The 20,949-nt window shown below is 37.0% G+C and overlaps 1 protein-coding gene across 6 annotated transcripts in view; it reads right to left on the bottom strand.

The window, feature by feature from the left end:
- Positions 1-20,949, bottom strand: part of SORCS1 (sortilin related VPS10 domain containing receptor 1) — a 766,642-nt gene that overhangs the window by 53,141 nt on the left and 692,552 nt on the right. For all 6 annotated transcript variants that reach the window (XM_043988103.1, XM_043988104.1, XM_043988101.1 and 3 more), the window contains exon 19: positions 7,245-7,431. In XM_043988103.1, the coding sequence (XP_043844038.1) occupies positions 7,245-7,431 (187 nt within the window). The remainder of the gene's footprint in view (positions 1-7,244; positions 7,432-20,949) is intronic.

Genomic DNA, 20,949 nt, shown 5'->3' with positions numbered 1-20,949 from the left:
CTCATTCTGCAACTCTGCACAGTCCCTGATGAGCTAACTTCAGGACTGGCTGAGCTAGGCAGCTTTGCCTTCCTGAAATCTGCATTCTTACCCAAGGAAGGAAACAGTCATTGCATCTTGTGGTTTCATTAGTTTGCAAACTCACAGAGCACTGTGGACACTCTCCCCAAGGAATTCCCTCCTGTCAAGAAGCAGCTGATTACCCAGCCGCTCCAGTGAAAAGCTGTCAGCTCAGTACTGGAAATAGCACCTCTGAAACATTTTCTCCATTTGTTTCTGATGACCTTTGCAAACCTTTATTAATAACCTCTGATTCTGGCTCAACTAACCTTTCTGTACTGGAGAGCAGAGAATGGAAGGGGTTGACACACAGCTGACTGTGTGGGAGCATCTACCTTGGGGATGAGAGTCTGAGGAGGAGCCATTCTGTCAGCCTTGAGCTGCTTGCCTGGAGTAATTATCATCTAATTTCAGGACTGGACAAATCCAAAGCCAGGTGTCATTTTGAAATGAACCAGAACTCACATTCTATCAGCTCAGCTAATAGAGTGAACTGTCTGCAGCCACACACCTAGGTACCAACACAAATGCATAGAATGGTGCAGGTAAAAAAAGGTGGGGAGTCAAAAGACTTGGGTTCTACTTCCACTGGGGTTGGGATGCACCATGAGGTACTGAACAAGTTATTGAACCTCTTGGTACCTAACTGTCTCCCATTGGGAGATGGGCCTAATGATGCCTATGCTACCAAGGACATAAGGATGATAAATAAGGTCATTAAAAAAAAAAAAAAAGAAAGTGATCTAAGAGCCTTAGGGAAAACCTAATTAATATTATGGTGGCTTTGGGGGCAGCTAGGTGGCGCAGTGGATAAAGCACCGGCCCTGGATTCAGGAGGACCTGAGTTCAAATCCGGCCTCAGACCCTTGACACTTACTAGCTGTGTGACCCTGGGCAAGTCACTTAACCCTCATTGCCCTGCCAACCCCCCCCCAATATTATGATAGCTTTGATAAACACTGCTTCTTGTTTTATAAACTTTGTATGTTTGGGAGACAAATAATAGCTGTTTGTTTTCAGTAAAACCCTGATATGATACAGTTAAACCTGTAAGAAATATGTTAGTACTACCCCTCAAGGTCAGTGCCAGTCTTGAACTTGAGGACATGTGATTAATTAACCACACTGGCTCAATGAGAATTATTTGCTGTGATGACCACATCGAGATTTTATGATGAGAAACCACTGCACCCCTACGAGCTCTGTAAATCATCTGTGTGACCATAATCCTCTATCCTTCTATTTTTCTCCTTCACTCCCCAATTCCTACTATTCCCATTCTTCACCCTCATTACAATCTTTAGGCTTAATTTTTTTCCTATTCTTCTCATGATTTTCTCTCTGCCTAGGTTTGAACCATGGCTAGCCACATCAATAATGCTGTTTTCAAGCCTCAAATTTCCCTTTCTTTTCTGCCATCCCCATGGGGTTAACTTCCAATAATGTTGATAACTCCTATCATTCATCTAGTCTATTCCCTACTCATGAGGAGCTGAATATTGCTGGAGGAAATCAAATTACCACAGTGGCTGAATCTACCAAAAATAACCTCAAATGGACACTCCAAATTGGATGCAAATCCTTTTATCCATCTTTTTTTCTGGATTCTTTATCTTATTTCCCATAGCCTCTTCTCTGCTCAAGCCTCCATCCCATTTACTCTCATCAGTTGGCAATATCACCTTTTTTTTGTTTGTTTGTTGGTTTCTTTGTTTTTTTGTTTTGTTTTGTTTTTAGTGAGGCAGTTGGGGTTAAGTGACTTGCCCAGGGTCACACAGCTAGTAAGTGTTAAGTGTCTGAGGCCGGATTTGAACTCAGGTACTCCTGACTTCAGGGCCGGTGCTCTATCCACTGCGCCATCTAGCTGCCCCCGGCAATATTACCTTTACTGAAAAAAGAAAAAATTGAGAATTTCTTCTGAAGTCCTACCTTCTACTTAGCATTTCCATTACTGTCAAGGGAACCACTATCCTCCGAGTTACCCAGGACGTATTCTAGGAGCCATCTTAAACTCCTCATCCATATCTGATCAGGTGCCCAGTTCTATCCACATGGTATCTATAGCATATACCCCCTTCTCTCTTCCACTACTTCCTCCACTATGTGGCAGGCCCTGACATCTGCTGGTTGATCTCCCTACCTAAAGTCTCTCTCCATTTCTGTCTGTCCTTCACTCAGCTGTCAAACTGATCTTCCCAAAGAGAAGGGGGTATATGCTATAGATACCATGTGGATAGAACTGGGCACCTGATCAGATATGGATCTTCCCAAAGTGGAAGTCTGATCACAAATCCCACCTCCTCGCCTATCACCCCCAAGATCAAATACAGAATGCATTATTTGGCATTCAAAGTCCTTCACAATCTCTTTCCTACCTCCCCAGTCTTCTTTCTTTTTTGTTGTTGTTGTTGTTTTTGTTTTTGCGGGGCAATGGGGGTTAAGTGACTTGCCCAGGGTCACACAGCTAGTAAGTGTCAAGTGTCTGAGGCCAGATTTGAACTCAGGTCCTCCTGAATCCAGGGCCGGTGCTCCATCCACTGCACCACCTAGCTGCCCCCTTGGTATTTTTTGTTTGTTTGTTTTTGTCCTCCCCAGTCTTCTTACACCCTCCTCCCAGGAAACTGTCCTCTTTACTGTTCCACAAATAAGCAATTCCATCCCTTGGGGCCAGACCAAAATGTCCTGATCTCTATCCCTACTTACCACCAGCCTTTCCTGCATCTTCCTCATGCATTTGTATGTTCCACTCTCTGTAACAGGTATAGACTCTGTTTATTGAAGTCTCTTTTTCCACTCAAGGCTCCATTCAGATTATACTTTCCATGTACCGCTTCTTCCATAAAGGGTTCCCTGATCTCAAATGAAAACATGTTCTTCCTCTTCCAAGGTCTCATAGTACTTCTTTTGGATACCTCTTTTGAAGTGATCATTTTTCCCCCTTATACCTTAGTCACAGGCACATGTGTTCTTTTTCCTCCATCTTTCCTTTAATCTATAAAAGTTCTCTGAATAAAGATCTAAGTTCTATTGTTCTCACCTCATCACCTTACCTAGTACTTCCCAAATAGCAACCACCTATTACTTTTATAATTGTTGAACTGAATTACTACTGAAACATGCAATCCATGATGGATTTAGGATTTACAATCATAATTCAACAGTTATGATTACCAAGGCCTTTCCTTTAAAATCCAAGTTTAAGGCACTTAACAACACATGAAATGCAATTAAAGATTATTATTGTGCTATAAGAAAGTAAAAATGAGAAGAATTCATAGAAAGAGGAGATGACTTATAGGAATAGATATGAAGTGAAATAAGCAGAATGAGTGAACCAAAATAGATAATGAATTTAACATTATAAACAAAAAGAACAAAAAAATGAAATTGAATATCGGATAATTCTAATAACTAAGATTAGTTCTGAGACAAGAATTAATTTAAGAACATGTACTCCTTCTCTTCATTGCAAAGGTGGGAACAATGATTGTAGAATATTCCTTAATACTATTAGACATAGATATGCATTTATTTTGCTGAACATTTATTTTTAATCTTTAATCTTTGTTATAAGGGAAGCCTCACTTCATTGGGCAAAGGAAAAGGGAAGGGATATGTATGGAAATCAATGTGATATAAAAGCAAAAGACATGTATTATATAATTTTATATGTGTGTATGTATGTATAAATATATGTGTGTATAAGTATGTGTATGCATGTAATGAAAAATATATAATGTTAACTACACAAATTACATTTATAGGTCAACACTGTAAAACAAGAATAATTTAAGAAAATAGTGATCAAACTCATTTCCCTTGGAGATCGTGGTTTCAAAATTCTTAACAAAAGGAGGTCCTATGTTGTAGAAACTATAATATCTTCTTATTATAACCAGAATCACAAAAGCTTAGAGGCTTTTGCAGACTTTGGAAAGCGCTTTGAACTGGAAGTAAGGAAATGTGGATTTAAGTCCCAGATCTCTTATTCTCTTATTGCTTAGCTTTGTGACCTTCAGAGGTCACTTCCTTTCTTTGGGCTTCAGTTTTTTCCCTTCTACAAAATAAGGAAGCTGTATTAGATAATTTTTAAGGGCCCCTTGCTTTTAACTCCACAAGCAGATGAGTCATTTGATTTCACTCTATTAGAATCAATTCTTTGGAAATCCAGGGAGATTGTGAGCAATTTAAATAAGAGTTCTTTAAAGAAGAACATTCTAAAAAAGAAATCCCCTTTCCTGAACCAGGAGGAGAATAAATGATAAGGAAAGTTGAGTTGTTGCATAGATAATCTAATCATTAGTCAGAATGCAAATGATCTTTAGAAACCTCATAAATCATTTACTGATTGCACTGCTGATAACACCCTAAATAAATTTGGAAAATTCTAGATACAGAAATGATTCTTTAGGTTGGCATGCAGGTAGATCCTGCTAGTTAATTCTGTCTTACTTTTTACTTAATTCTTCAGGGTAATACTTGGGATTTGCAAAAAAACCAAAACCAAAAACCACAAATAAACCACCACCACAACAAAATCCAGCCATCTTCTATTTGAGAGCAATCTCTCATTCACCAACACTTGAAATAATCTTGTGTCTATAATACATGGATGTTGGAGAAACACACATTTGCTAATAGTTTTATGGAATCTAGATAATACTTCAAGAAATCACTTTGTATGGTAAATATCAGTCTGGGTGCATCTACAGGAATTCAAGACAACTCCACTTTTCTTTTTTTTTTCTTTCCTTTCTTTCTTTTTCTTTTTTTTTTTTCTTTTTTTTTTTTTTTTTGCAGGGCAATGAGGAGTTAAGTGACTTGCCCAGAGTCACACAGCTCATAAGTGTCAAGTGTGTGAGGTCAGATTTGAATTCAGGTCCTCCTAAATTCAGGGCTCATGCTTTATCTACTTTCCCACCTAGCTGCCCAAGACAACTCCTTTTGCACTCCAATGCTACTACATGAAGCTCCAGGAAAATTTAAGTGGCCTTGGCACTAGCTTCTGAGAGAATATAAGAGTTGAAAGGACTATACTCACCTTCAACCCAAATACCAAGCAGATCTGTGGAGATCATTACAAAGGGGGAATCAGTCAGTCCTTACCTGAGAGGTTTTGTCAAATCCCTGATAAAAGAACAGAAAGAACCCCAAAGCTATGGAATGCTCACAAAAGAGCTGATACCCTTCCATGGGATGAAGTCACCTAACAGCTGTTATCATTGTTGCTCCTTATTAGTTTTAGAGGAGGACCAATGGCATCTCAATGTTGAGGTCAGAGTATAGTGTATTTGGCTGTGAGTAATCAGTCCAATACACATTTGGAAGGCTCTACCACAAGTGGTCACAAGTAATCGGTTTGAATATATGGCATGAAAAGACTCATAATGGAAAATGCTCTCTACATTCAGAAAAAAGGACTGTGGAATCTGAATGAAGATTTAACCATACTATTTCTACTTCTTTTGGTTTTTTTCCTTTTCTTAAATTTTTGCCTTTTGTTCTGATTCTTCTTTCACAACCTAACTAATGCGGTTTAATGTTTAATGTGATAGCACATATATAACATATATAAGATTGCTTTCCATCTTGGGGAGGGGGGAAGGAGGGAAGGGAGAAAAGTTTGCAACTCAAAATCTTATAAAAACAAATGTTGAAAACTATCTTTACATGTAACTGGAAAAAATAAAATATTATTAAGGCATTAAAAAAGAATATTTGGCATGAAGATGTGTCTGGATTTGAACAGCTCATGTTTCCTTTTTGCTGCTGTGATTCTTCTTTGCTCCTGGCAAACAGCACCTTCTCTGATTTGGACACATCAAGAAGAACTTTCCAGGGATGTCCTAGCAATTATAATTGAGTGAAGAAAAAACACATTGATAGTGGGAGCCTCCTCTGTACAGAAGCAACAGATGACAGTTTCATGGAAACGGCTGCCTAGCAGATGACATTAGTAGAGTGATGCATTTAACTACATTCTTGTAGCTATATTCAGATTGCTGGCTTCCTCAGGCATAGCTTTTGCATGAAGCTTTTCTTGATTCCTTCAACTACTCCAACTTGGTCACTTCCAAATGACCACAACTGTGTGTAGCTATTTTGGGTGGGTATTTAATGCATATTTATGCTGTATGTATTTCTCTATGTACTTGGTGTCTCCTCCATCAGAATGTAAATTCCTTGTGGGGAGGGATTGGTTTATTCTATTTACTTGTATGCCCAGTTGGTATAACAGTGGTTAGCACATGGAATAGATTTAATAAATACCTGTTTGATTGATTGAAAATTGTACCACTGGATGGCACAGTGTGACAACTTCTCGAAAAGTTCTCTTTGGTGGTTTTAATTGCCTGATTCAGAAGGCAACATAATGGAAAGAACACTGATAACTTCAGTTCTAGTTCTTGTTCAATCTCCTACCAATTATTTCACTTTGGAAGTTCACTTCCTCTCTCTCTCTCTCTCTCTCTCTCTCTCTCTCTCTCTCTCTCTCTCTCTCTCTTTCTCTCTCTCTCTCTCTGTTTTCTTCTAAGCAGCCAAGGATTTATCCATAAGGCCTCTTACCTTCCTTCCAGATCTAAATTGCTATAACTAATCATCTTGTGATCTATAATGTTTGCTCTCCCACATAACATCTAGCCATATACCAAACCACTTAGAAAAGAGGAATGTTAACCCACAAAATGTTTGAGTAGTATTCAAGAAACAGTCTAAAATAACCAAGAGGCATACTAGAGGGAAACCAAATAGGGGCAAGGAATCACCAAAGGGGTGAGAGATTCCATTTTCTGATACAGATTTCTGGTGTCAGCATTCTGGGATGTCTAACATGTACGTTAATCAAATATTCACAACTCAAGGGAGTCTAATGCATCTATATCATTATGAAATGGACAAGAACAGTGATAACCCTTCCAGAAAAGAAAGCAGAGGCAGAAATCCACTGTCATACATGTCTCCTTCTTCTTCTTTCTCTCTTTCCATCTTTCTTCCTACTCCTTTCTCCCTTGACATTCCCACCTCTCTCTGTCTCTTCCCATCTCTTATTCTCTCTTTGTATCTCTGTCTCTTCCTGGAAAAAAAAATCAAGGAGTTCCTTCTAGACAGAATATTTTAGGTTTACAGTCTTTAAAGGTGTGCTACTCAAGGTATTTCATAAACCAACAACAGTAATAACATACAAGTTACATGTAAGTACAGGACGGCGCTGTCAGACCCCAGACTGTTGTCCACCTGCACAGTCACTCGGAAAATGCCCACATTCTGGTAGACATGTTTGATCCCATCCTCAGTGGAGCTGAGGTTGACATAAGATACTGCGATGCCATCGCCAAAGTCCACCTGGATGAGTGTCCTTTGAAGGTCACCCTAAAGAAACAAAAAGAGAAGAATTAGGATATATGGGTTTTTCCTTGAATTTGGAATAGAAACTGGCCCTGTTTTCCCCTAAATCCATCCTTGATGGTACTCCAACTGAAATACAGAATGTCTAAAAGCTTTTATGTTGGCACAAAAATGATTTGGTAATATGTTTGGTAATAATTTAAATGCTATTAACCAATAGTTATATAACCCATTATATTTACTAAGTACTTCTTTACATATATGTTACCATGTAGTTCTTATATCAACTGTTGATATTAGTAGGTTAGCAAAGATTATCCCTATTTATAGAAGAGGAAATTGAGGCTCACACAGAGAGAAGTAAAATGACTTGCCTAAGGTCACACCAGGAAAAAATAGCAAACCCCAGATACAAATTCAATCCTTCTTAATTCAAATCCAGTACTTTTCCCATTGTATCACCACTAATCCAATGGAAGCATTAACAAAAATCTCTATTCATAGGCTTGATGAATTTTTTAAAAAATGTGTCACAAAATATTTAATGGGTTCAAAAGAGTAGAGGGCAGCTAGGTGGCACAGTGGATAAAGCACCGGCCCTGGATTCAGGAAGACCTGAGTTCAAATCTGGCCTCAGACACTTGATACTTACTGGCTGTGTGACCCTGGGCAAGTCACTTAACCCTCATTGCCCCGAAAAACAAAACAAACAAACAAAAGTGTAAGAAAAAGCTTCAACTATTCTTGCTGACATTAATGACCCAGGGGAAATCTGTAGTTCAGATGACTATCAAGATAGTATTTTCCTCTCAATTTGCGTTTATTTTAATGTATGCTGAAGAATGGCTGGGAAGCAATCCTTAAGTATGATATGTATGATAAAAAATAAGTTTAACATATATTGTTATTTATCACTTTGACAATAAGTTATTAGGATTTATATCTCAGTTTATTATTTTTAAGGATTTTAACTGTTAACAACCATATGAAAAACTACTCCAGATCATTTTTAAGAAAAAATGAAGATCAAAACATCTTTGAGGTTTTATGTTACAACCAGCAAAATGACAAAGGTGACAAAAAATGAGAACAGTCAATATTGAGGGGTCATAGAAAGATAGGAAAACTAAAATATTGTTGACAGAACTATAGATTCATTCAACCATTCTGGAAAGCAATTTGAATTATGCTAAATTAGGAAATGAAATCATCATTACCTTTTTACACAGCTAGACATCTGCCCCCAAGGAAGTTGAAAAATCCCAATATATATTCCCAAACTATTTATAGTAACATTTGTATATGTGTGTGCGGTATGGAAATAAAGTGTTCAATGACTAGGAAACAGCTAAACAAATCATGATAAACAAACATAATGGAAAATTATTATGCCTATAAGAAATAAAAAAAAAAACAGGGAAGCATTAGAAGATTTATATGGACTGATGGAGAGTGAGGTAAGGAGAATCAGAAAAACAATATACATAATGATCACAACAATGCAAATGGAAAGAACAAAATTGCTGCTGAAGTACCTTCCAACTCTTGAGTTCTGTGCTTCTGTATAAAATTAATGCTCCAAAATTATAATGATCAAGTTAATCTCCAGAATGGAGATGGGGAAATGTATCCTCCTTTCTTCTTTGTAAAGGTGAAGGGACTATGGATATAGTATATTATGTAATATTAGGGATAGATGATATGCTAGTTGGTTTTCCTGAGCTGCCTTTTTCTTCTTTTAACTGTATGTTATAAGAGATGACTTGCTTGAGGGGAGGAGAAGTTGAAAAAGGATATATTTATAAATGAAGGTGATATGAAAACATAAAATTCAACAAAAATAAAGTTTGAAAAAAAACTTCTTAAAAGCGTTTGCACCTTTTGGGAAAAACAAACAAAACTTCCCCAATAGAATGAAGAACTTCAAAGTACATCATTTCCTGAGGAACCAATTTGTAAAAATTCATCTCCTTTATACAAAATCTCCTTCATAACAAGATATATGTTAGCCTTTCCTATCTGAAAGGGAGAAAAAGGAGAAAAAAGACCTTTGAACTATAAGTATATTTTCCATTAAGTAAGGTTCACATAGCATCACATTTTTGAAAAGGCCAAGCTTAAAATGCTGACATTTAAAAGATCTAATTCAGAGGGGAGGAGTAAGCCCTGTAAAGATATGCGACCCTGGTCCTGTGCTTGAATTGCACCTGGGAAACATGGGTGGGAAACAAGACAGTTTCAGAAATAGGACAGCCCCAAACTGAACCCTCTAGGAAAACCTTGACAGGATCCTGAAATGAAAATGGCTTTGAGACCCCTAAAGAAGCACAATGTCAGTAAGAGACAGATTATAACTTCAGGAATTCTTCCTGTACCAAGAAAATAATAGCTGTCCTAGCCAATAGATCCTGTCTGCTGATTCAGCAAGGGCAGGTTAGGGAAACTAGTTTCTCTTTGGGTTTTTCTTTCAGTTAACTTCATTTCACTGGGGCCAGAAAGGAAGTCAGACCTGTGATCAATTTTATTCTGGCGCCCTCTTCCTTGACATTTCTATATAGATATGGAAAGTGAATGGAGAGAGGGCCAACTTGGGATTTAGAGACCCAGGTTCAAGTACTGTCTATAGACAAACTACTTAATGTCTTCTTTTCCCCAGTGTGTCAGATCATTCTCTAAAACTATATCAACAAGATGGTTCGATCTCCTAGCCTATTACAAAAATCTCCCAACTGATCTCCCTGAATCCATAATTTTTTTTTACTCTTTTTGAATCATTCTCCACATAGCTGCTAATATTCTTATAGCATTTCCTTGATGAAATATCTCCAATGGTTACCTATTGTTTCTAGGATAAGATGCAAACTCCTCTGTTTGGTGTTTAAAGCCATTCACACTCTGGCTTCAACCTAACTCCCCAGATTGATTACATGTAACTTTTCCTCATTCAATCAATTGTCCAACAAATCCTCTAAATCAGTGGTATCAAATGTAAAGATAAAAGTGGGGTTATTACTTGATACATAGGGATCTCTGTTGGCCACATATTGATGGTTTTAAAATGTAACATTATCTATGTTTTATTTCATTTTCATTTGTTTTGTAAAATATTTTCCAATTATATTTTAATCTATCTCAGGCACACTTGGGTCAGCTAGGTGGTGCAGTAGATAGAATGTGAGATCCAGAATCAGGAAGGACTGAGTTTAGATCTGCCCTCAGACATTTACTAGCTGTGAGACCCTGGACAAGTCACCGAACCTTTGTTTCCCTCAGCTTTCTCATATGTAAAGTGGGTATAATAATAGCCCCTAGCTCCCAGGGTGGTTGTGAAAATCAAATGAGATAATAGGTACAAGGCCATTAGCATAGTGTTTGCCACATAGTAAGTGCTATATAACTGCTAGCTATTGTAGATATTATTATTATTACATGAGAACATCAAGGGCCACATATGGCTGTGGGTTGTGTTTGAAACTTCAAATTTAAATAACACTCTATCTTTTTCCCCATGACTCTGCAAAGTTTGAAATACTCTCCTCTTTATCTCTTGGAATTTTGAGTTCCTTTTAAAGCTCAGCTTAAGCACCACCTCCTTATTAATTCTCTCTGGATTCCACCACTACCTTGTTAAGCTAGTCTGCCACTGCCCAAATCACTTTTTATACATTTTCCATATATCTGGATAATGCAAGCACATATTACTCTTAACAGAACAGTAAGCTCATTAAGTATAGGGTCTGTCCCAATACTGTATCTTTAGAGGCTAGCACAGGACTTAGCAGATAGGACATGCTTAGTGACAGCTTACTGATTATCTGCATTGCTGGGGCTACTTTCAAAATTAAAGATCCTGACATCAGTGAAATCACAGACCTGGACTCCCGACTCCCCTAATCCAGTTACACTGAACTGCAAGAATCACTGAAGTCTGGTCATATTGCCAAAACACATTAAAGCTCCTAGCATGTAGGATGGCAGTAACAGTGCTGCATGTTACAGATTGCAGTAAAAAGATGTAAGAATCATTAGAAGGGGCACATCCCCCTGTCAAAGTATCTGGTTCGCTTCTCCTCATCCTTTAAGTAGAGTTATTATTATTGGACCTAAGTATTTCAAACATGCATGACTTCATCTCTGTTGTATATTTTTCCCACCAACATAGTTACCAAACCCATAAGCCTTAATAGGTAGTGTTTGTGAGTTATTGTGCCCCCTACAAAAAAATCCATTACAAAATGCTAAAAGATCTACAGACTAACTTTTATGTATTAATAGTGTTTTTCAGAAGATATATTTATGTATGTTTGTGGTATACACCCATATATGTATGTGCATGTATGCATATATATGTGTGTGCATATGCACACAACACACCTGTGTATGTATATTGTTAAGGGCTAAAATTCTAGCTAGCCTGTCTAAAATATCCAATGAGTGGTCGCCGATAAATTATAAGCTTTAGCAAGAGTTAGACTTTTAAGCATTTATTAAGGAGAATAAGAATTTGGTAAAGAGAGAGAAAGGCCTAGATTCCTATCTATTAAAGGGAGAGCACACTTCTAGCTCCACTCTCCACCAGAGTCCAAAGGAAAGAGCCCGAGACCAAGTGCCAGTCTCTTCCTTCCTCCTCCCACTAGCTTGCGTCACTTCCTTTTCCAAAGAAAAGACTCCTGGTCTTGCCCTCAAAGACCTTCACTTCATGGGTGGAACTCTTTTACAGTAAGTCTCCAGCAGGTGGCGTCATTCCAATCGTTACAATATTGTGTAATTTAAAATTCTAAATGTGGATTCTAATCTGTTCCCCCAGTTTTGGGGGAAACTGACTAAAATCACTGATAAAATTAGTTTAGGTTTTTAAGGGTTTATTGAAATATAGAAAGAGAAAGATTGAGAACAGAATTCCAACAGCCTGGCATTCCTATCTTTCCTCAAATTTCCTGTGAAGTCCTCTGCCACCACCACTACCATCAAGTCAGGAAACCAAAAGAGACAGACCTCCTTCCTCCTTCCTGTCCCCTCCCAGAAAATGGGAGGCTCCTCAAGTTGATTGGCTGGTAGCCTTGGTGGACAGTACCCATGTGCAAATGTTACTTCCTGACGCCAAGGAAAAGCCTCATGGCTTTGCCCTCTGAGGCATTCTCCTCATGGTGGAGCTTTCCTATAGTAAGTCTCCAATAGGTGGCATCATTCCAATCATTCCAATATTATATATATATATATATATATATATATATATATATATATATATATATATGTATAATCATAGTACAGAAGTGTAATTCTTTTAAAATTGAATTGATTATAAGGAAAGCAGAAAACTGGGAAATAATTTTTATAACAAGTATCACTGATAAGAGCCTCATTTCTCAAGTATATAGAGAAATTAATCAAATTTATAAAAAAAAAAGTCATTCCCCAATTGATAAATGGTTAAAGGATATGAACAGGCAGTTTTCAGACAAAGAAATCAAAGCCATCTATAGTCACATAAAACACGTTCTAAATTACTATTGATCAGAGAACTCTGACATACCACTTCACACCTATCAGATTGGCAAATATAACAAAAAAAGGAAAATCTTGCATGTTGGAGGGGATATGCAGAAACTGGGACACTAATCCACTACTGGTGGAGTGGTAAATTGATTTAACCGTTCTGGAGAACAATTTGGAACTATGCCCAAAGGACTATCAAACTGTGCATACCCTTGGATGCAGTAATACCACTGCTGTTTATATCCCAAAGACATCCAAAAATGAGAAAAAGACCTATTTGTACAAAAATATTTATAGCAGCTTTTTTTTGTGGTCTCCAAGAATTGGAAAACAAAGAAATGCTCATCAATTGGGAAATGGCTAAACAAGCTGTGGTATATAATTGTAATGGAATATTACTGTACTATAAGAAATGACAAGCAGGATGATTTCAGAAAGGTCTGGAAAGACTTACATGAACTGATGTATAGTGAAGTGAGGAAAACCAGGAGAATATTGTCCACAGTGACAGCAATACTGTTTGATGAAGAACCGTGAACGACTTAACCAGTCTCGGCAATACAATTATCCAAGAAAATCCTGAAGGACTAATGAAGCATACTATCCACCTCCAAAGAAAGAACTGATATTGACTGAACAAAGACTGAAGTATGCTATTTTTCATATTGTTTCTTTCATTTTTTTCTTTTATTCAAGTTTTCTTCTCCAAGATGACTAATATGGTAATGTGTTACATAACTGCATATCTTAATGCTTACTACCTCAGGGAGGGGCAAGGGGAAGGAGGGAAGGAAGGATAGAATTTGGGACTGAAAACTTCATGCAAAATGTTTAGTAAAACTTTAAAAATTCATTTGGATTCACCGTATAAACACTTCCCATTGATACTTTATCAGATTCTCCAAGGCAACTACTCTAGGCCACCTCTCTCCTCTAATATCCAATCATAGCCCTATCTACCATGATCTCATCTTATTACCTTGTTATCATAAGGAAAAATTTTAAATCAAATTAAATAATATTTGTAAAATATTTAGTCTGGCACATGGTCAGCACTCATAAATGCTTATTCTATTCCAGATCATAGGATCATTGATTATAGAGTCATATATCATGCGATGAGAGATTAGAGGTGACCTAATATAGCTTCTCATTACAGATGAGGAAACTGAGGTCCACAGAGATTAAATCAATTTTTCAACATTGCACTGGCCTTCCGCTTTGATTTAGCTCAATTCCACACACAATAGCCTCTTTATGTCTTTGCCTGACCTTTCTCTCATCATTCATTCATTCATTCGAACAACATTAATTTAACATTTACTATGCACAGTATGCCATACTAAGCATCGAAGAACTAAGATTTAGTTCCTGTATTCTGTGAACAGCCTAAGAAAGATAATTAGATATACGTGGCCAAATATAATTCAAATTAGGACACAAGAGGAATCAGTAGGAGACACAGCTCTTCCTGGTCTAGACAACATGCTTTTATTCTCATCCTGAGGCATGACCCACTAAACTAGGGTTTCCATGAGTCCCATAATAATTGTTCTGTGGCTATTTTGACCCTTCTCATAACGTGTATAAGGATATGTTTACTAATTAGAATTTTTGTACCTGCAAATGTCACCTTTCCCTTGAGGATGTAAATATATTGGCATTGCTTCAGTAGAGAATATATATGGATGGATACACATTTACCCAAGGTTATAATGATAGCCGAATGATTATTTTTTCTAATATTAATATCATATATATATATATATATATATATATGTACCTGAGTTCAAATCTGGCCTCAGACACTTGACACTTACTAGCTGTGTGACCCTGGGCAAGTCACTTAACCCCAATTGCCTCACTAAAAAAAAAAAAAAAAAAGCCCTTTCTAGAAACCAGACAAGCATTCTTATGTAGAAATCCAGAGAGAAATCTGGAAGTCCCTTAGTCTCTTACTTGTAAAGGTATCTTGGGGCCATTTTCCTCATAAAAGCAAACAATTTAGAAATAGAGACATCTTCCAGGATATTTGTGCCTATTATTTATTTATTATTCTGCATTACTATATAGTTTTGGTTCTCACATCTCCTTGACTGTGAATATAAGCTTCCAATCCAGATGAAAGCAGTTCTCTCCAAAAATTAGGACTTTATATTGTCTGTCTGGGCACAAATAATCCAAAGGCACCTGGGATGATGTGTAACAGATTTCACAACTCCTTGTGGAAGGACTTTGACTTAAAGACTGGGGAAATAAGCATTCTATTCTGATGACTTTCATCTCACTTAATCAATGACAATGCTCAAAGTTTCCAAAGCTTTGAACTAGAACTAACCAATAAGTTCATGATTACCCACTCACTAATCACTGTCCTAGAAATGTGGGGAATCAAGAAATGGAAGGAACATCTTTAATGCATGATCAGAAATGGGAATGATTTTGGTATGAAAGGGAATACTGGGAAGTCAGCCATTCTTCTGGCTGCTACACCCTCACCCCATGAACTGATCTGACACAAATTTGAAACATTTATAGCATGCCTCATTTCCAGACCTCTGTTGCTGTTGTTCAGTGGTTCAGTTATGTCCAACTCTCTGTGAACCTCTGAACAACAGCATGCCAAAACTGTCTATAGAGTTTTCTTGGTAAAGATACTGGAATAGTTTGACATTTCCTTCTTCAGTGGATTAAGGCAAAGAGAGGTTAAATGACTTGCCCCTGGCTCACACAGCTAGTAACAGTGTGAGGCGAAATTTGAACTCAGGTCTTCTTGACTCCAGGGCCAGTGCTCTGATCACTTAACCATCAAAGCTACATTCTTCAATAAATCTCATTGGGTTAGATGTTTTGTACATAAGGCCTTTTTTTCCCTTTCTTCATGCACATGCTCATTTTCAACCAAATCTATCATTTGGGGTGGTATTTATTATAATAGTATGAATTAAATGGGTGAGAAAATCTGATGTATTCTCCTTTTCTTTTTCAAGAAAATCCAACAGACTCAGTAATTTAATGATGGAAGGGGTTATTTCAAAGAAATTCCAAAAGACATATATGCATTGATTCTTAGTAAAGCAAGCAAAAATAGGGAAACAATTTATTTAGTAACAACAGCATCGTATATAACAATTTCCTTTTTGATAAACCCAAAGACTCTAGCCTCTAGGATAAAAACTCACTATGTGACAAAAACTGATGGGAAAATTGGAAAATAGTATGGCAGAAACTAAGCATAGACCAACATTTTACACAATATACCAAAGTAAAATCAAAATGGGTACATGATCTAGACATAAAAGGTAATACCACAGGCAAATAAGAAAAGGAAGCAATAGTTTCAACTTGTCAGATCTGTGGAGACGATAAGAATTTATGACTAAAGATAACATAGGAAACATTATGAAATGCAAAATCAATCATTTTGATTACATTAAATTAAAAAAGGTTTTGTATAAACAAAACCAAATGCAACCAAGATTAGAAGGAAAGCAGAAAGCCGGGAAACAATTTTTATGGCTAGTGTTTCTGAAAAAGGCCTCTTTTCTAAACCATATAGAGAACTGAATCAAACTTATGAGAATAAAAGTCATTCCCCAACTGAGAAATGGTCAAAGGACATGAATAGATGGTTTTCAGATGAAGAAATTAGTTAAATACAGCCATATAAAAAAATGTTCTCAATCACTATTGATTAAAGAAATGCAAATTAAAATTACTCTGAGGTACCACCTCACATCTATCCAATTGGCTAATACAAGGGGAAAAAAAGGAAAATTATAAATGTTGGAGATATGGGGAAATTGGAACACTAATGTACTGTTGGTAGAGTTGTGAATTGATCCAACCATTCTGGAAATCAATTTGGAACCATGCCCAAAAGGCTATAAAATTGTGCATACTCTTTGACCCAATAATACCACTACTAGGTCTGTATCCCAAAGAGATCATAAAAAAAGGGAAAAGGAACCACATGTACACAAATATTTATAGTAACTCTTTTTGTGGTAGTAAAGAATTGGAAATTGAGGGGATGTCCATAATTTGGGGGATGGCTAAACAAGTTGTATTATATTAACGTAACGAAATACTATTGTGCTGTAAGAAATGATAAGCAAGAGAGATTTCAGAAAAACCTGGAAAGACTTACATGAAGCGATGCTGAGTGAAATGAGCAAGAACCAAAAGAACATTGTACACAGTAACAACAACATTGTGTGATGATCAACTATGACAGACATCCAGAAAAAGAACTATGGAGTCTGAATGCAGATTGAAGCATGCTATTTTCACTTCTGTTGTTGTCGTTGGGTTTTTGTTTTGTTTCATGATTCTTGTGTTTTTTCCCCTTTTTTTCTGATTCTTAAACAATTCTTGAACAATATGACTAACAAGGAAATACATTTAACATGATTGTAATGTATAACCTATGTCAGATTGCTTGCAGGCTTCAGGAGTGGGGAGGTAAAGGAGGGAAGGAGAAAAATTTGGAACTCATGTGAAGCTAATAAACAGTCCTCTAATATATCTATTGATGGATATAGATAAACATGGCAAGACTAAGTGAGAAGGGTAATAAGTTTTTATATAGCATCTACTATGCGCCAGGTACTGTGCTAAGCACTTTTTGAATATCTCATTTGATCTTCAGAACAACTCAATTTGGTGCTGTTATTATCTCTACTTTACAGTTGAGGAAACTAAGGCAAATAGCGGCTAAATGACTTGCCCAGGGTAATACAACTAGCAAGTGCCTGAGGTTGGATTTGAACTCAGGGCTTCCTGATTCGAGGTTCTGTCCATTGTGCTACCTAGCTGTCTCTACATACATGAAATGATGCAGAGTAAACTAAACAGAGACAAGAAAACAATATTCAATAACTAAAACAATGTAACTGGAAAAAAATCCCATCAAAATCTAATGTGGCAGAATTACAAAAAATAAATGATTCCAAAGAAGATATGAGAAGATATATTCTAATTCTTTTACAAAGGCTAGAGGTAAAGAACAAGTGTCAACTCTTTTAAAAGTGTATTTTTTACACATTTGATTTATATCTTTGCATGAATTTTAAGACTATTTCATTTTATTGATTGATTTTAATGATTTTTTTCTCTTCTCTTTTTTCCCTTAACATATACTTTATTATATGGGCTGGCTCTTTGAAAGAAGGATGGATACAGTGATATTGGGAGAAATTTAGGCAACATAAAACAAAAAAAAATCAATAATATTTAAAATTTTATATGTACAGAAGAGAAAAAAGGAATTTCAGAAAGAATAACAAACAAGAACAACTTTGAAAATATATTGAATTTATTACATGCATTTTAAAAAGCAAACTGTCTATAATAAATTCACTGTTGCACATCAAATTATCATTTCTGCACACCCCCCCCCCTTAGTAATGTAGAGAAATACTTCCTCAGTAATTTATAATCTTACAGAGTTGCTTGGGGGTACTGAGAGCTCAAGTTATTTGTTCAGATTTACACAGCCAGTGTGGGAAACCTGAATCAAGGTTTTCTAGATGCCTAGTACAGTTATTTACCAATTAAGTCACATGCAATTTTAATTATATTCTGCATAACATTTGTTATTAAACAATTGTCTTACTCCATTATCTCTGCAGGGTATGGAGGAAACTAAGGGTTCTCAAGGGCTTGACAAGGGGTTCCAAGGCTAAGCCAGTGGAAGACATTATATCAAGCATGGGCCCAGGAACAGATGATGTGTTTGTAACACCAGGACCAAGTAACCTAAGTATAGTGCTCCATCTCATCCCCTGAAGGATGATTACTGGATAGGATTAATTTGTTTGTTTGTTTGTTTTGGGCCATGGTAAAGCCTGAAACAGATAAAAATACCCAATTGTTCTTAGTATCTCTCCCCACCCCTCAACTTCAGTAGTTGTAAAACAGTGCCAGAAAAGAGGATAGAGTGTAGTTATCATTCATCTAACCTAATGAACTAGTGATTCATTTACTTATAGGTAATCTCTTTTTTTGGGGGGGGGAGGGGAGGGCAATGAGGGTTAAGTGACTTGCCCAGGGTCACACAGCTAGTAAGTGTCAAGTGTCTGAGGTGGAATTTGAACTCAGGTCTTGCTGAATCCAGGGCTCATGCTTTATCCACTGTACCACCTAGCTTCCCCCTATAGGTAATCTTAATACATCAGATTGCATAGAGAACCAGTCTGATCTAGGTAAAGAAAACCTGGGTTCATGTGGCAAATATAACCAAAAAAAAGAAAATGTTGGATGTTGGAGGGGATGTAGGGTAACTGGGATGCTAATCCACTGCTGGTGGAGTTGTGAATTGATCTAACCATTCCAGACAGTAATTTGGAATTTTGCCCAAAGGACTATCAATTTGTGCATATTCTTTGATCCAGAAGACCACTGTTAGGTTTATAGCCCAAAGACATCCACCAAAATAGAAAAAGGTCTATTTATTATAAAATATTTATAACAGCTTTTTTTTTGTGGTAGCTAAGGATTGGAGATTAAAGGAATGCCCATCAGTGGGGGAATGGTTAAAAAGCTGTGGTATATGATTATAATGGAATATTGTGCTATGAGAAATGATAAGCAGTATGACTTCATAAAAGCCTGGAAAGACATATGAACTGATATACAGTGAAGTGAGAAGAACCAGAACATTGTACACAATACTGTTTGATCAAGAACTGAGAATGACTTAACTATTCTCAGCAATACAATGATCCAAGACAATTCCAAAGGAGTAATGATGAAGCATACTATCCTCCTCCAAAGAAAGAAGTGATATTTTTCACCTTCTTTCATTTTTTTCTTTTGAGTTTTCTTCTACAAGATGAATAATATGGTAATGCTTTACATAACCTATAATCTGAATACTTACCATCTTGGGGCGGGGGGGAGGGAATAGAATTTGGAACTTAAAACTTTAAGTAAAAATGTTTATTAAATGGCAAAAAAAAATTAAATGCAGTTTGACAATAAAAGAGAGAGAGAGAGAGAGAGAGAGAGAGAGAGAGAGAGAGAGAGAGAGAGAGAGAGAGAGAGAGAGAGAGAGAATGCACAAACCTGGATTCAAGTTTTCCATATTACTATGTGACCCTGGGCAAGTCAATAATCTCTTACCATCCTCAGATAGCCATTTAACCCTACAAATTGCACAATAGGTACTGATCTTCAATGAAATACTAAGTTTCCCTATCAAGAGTTCCATATATTTACGAAGTCACAGGTATGGTACTAAAAAAAAAAATACCTAATGTGAGTTTTTTGTTGAAACCTTAGTAAGCTAATACTGGGGACCCAAACCACACCCAAAGTGACAATTCTCACTAAAGTCACATGGGGGACAAAGCTAGAGATGAATGGGGGAAAATGGTTTGTGAGTTCCCCTCACAGAGTTGGTTTTTTTCCCCCAAAGACATAAAAAAAACTCCATAATATTCTGGGATATGTTGTTGTTCAGTAGTTCAGCTGTGTCTGCCTCTTCATGATCCTATGGACTACAGAATGCCAATACTGTCCATCAGGTTTTCTTGGAAAAGATACTGGAGTGGTTTAGCAGATCCTTCACCAGTGTATTAAAGCAAACAGAGGTTAAGTGGCTTGCCCAGGGTCACACAGCTAGTAAGTGTCTGAGGCCAGATTTGAACTCAGATGCTTCTTCCATCAGGGTGACTTGCCTGGCCCACAAGCAAGAATTTCTACAAAAAACAAACAAAATTATCAAGTTCCAAAGATCCTAGAAACCCAATTTCAGAACTGAAAGGAACCTTAAAAGTCATTTAATTGGGGGCAGCTAGGTGATTCGGTGGATAAAACACCAGCCCTGGATTCAGGAGGACCTGAGTTCAGATCCAGCCTCAGACACTTGACACTTACTAGCTGTGTGACCCTGGGCAAATCACTTAACCCCCATTGCCTCACCAAAAGAAAAAAGAAAAGGAAAAAAAAAGTCATTTAATTTAATGCCCTCATTTTACAGATGATGAAACTGAGGGCCAGAAAAGTTAAGTGACCTTTCTTCCATCCAGAGCCACTACCCTC

Source organism: Dromiciops gliroides, chromosome 2 (genome assembly GCF_019393635.1).
Source record: "Dromiciops gliroides isolate mDroGli1 chromosome 2, mDroGli1.pri, whole genome shotgun sequence".
Classification (NCBI taxonomy): Eukaryota; Metazoa; Chordata; class Mammalia; order Microbiotheria; family Microbiotheriidae; genus Dromiciops; species Dromiciops gliroides.
Note: the sequence above shows the minus strand (reverse complement) of the source record. Positions and strands in the feature narration are given on the sequence as shown.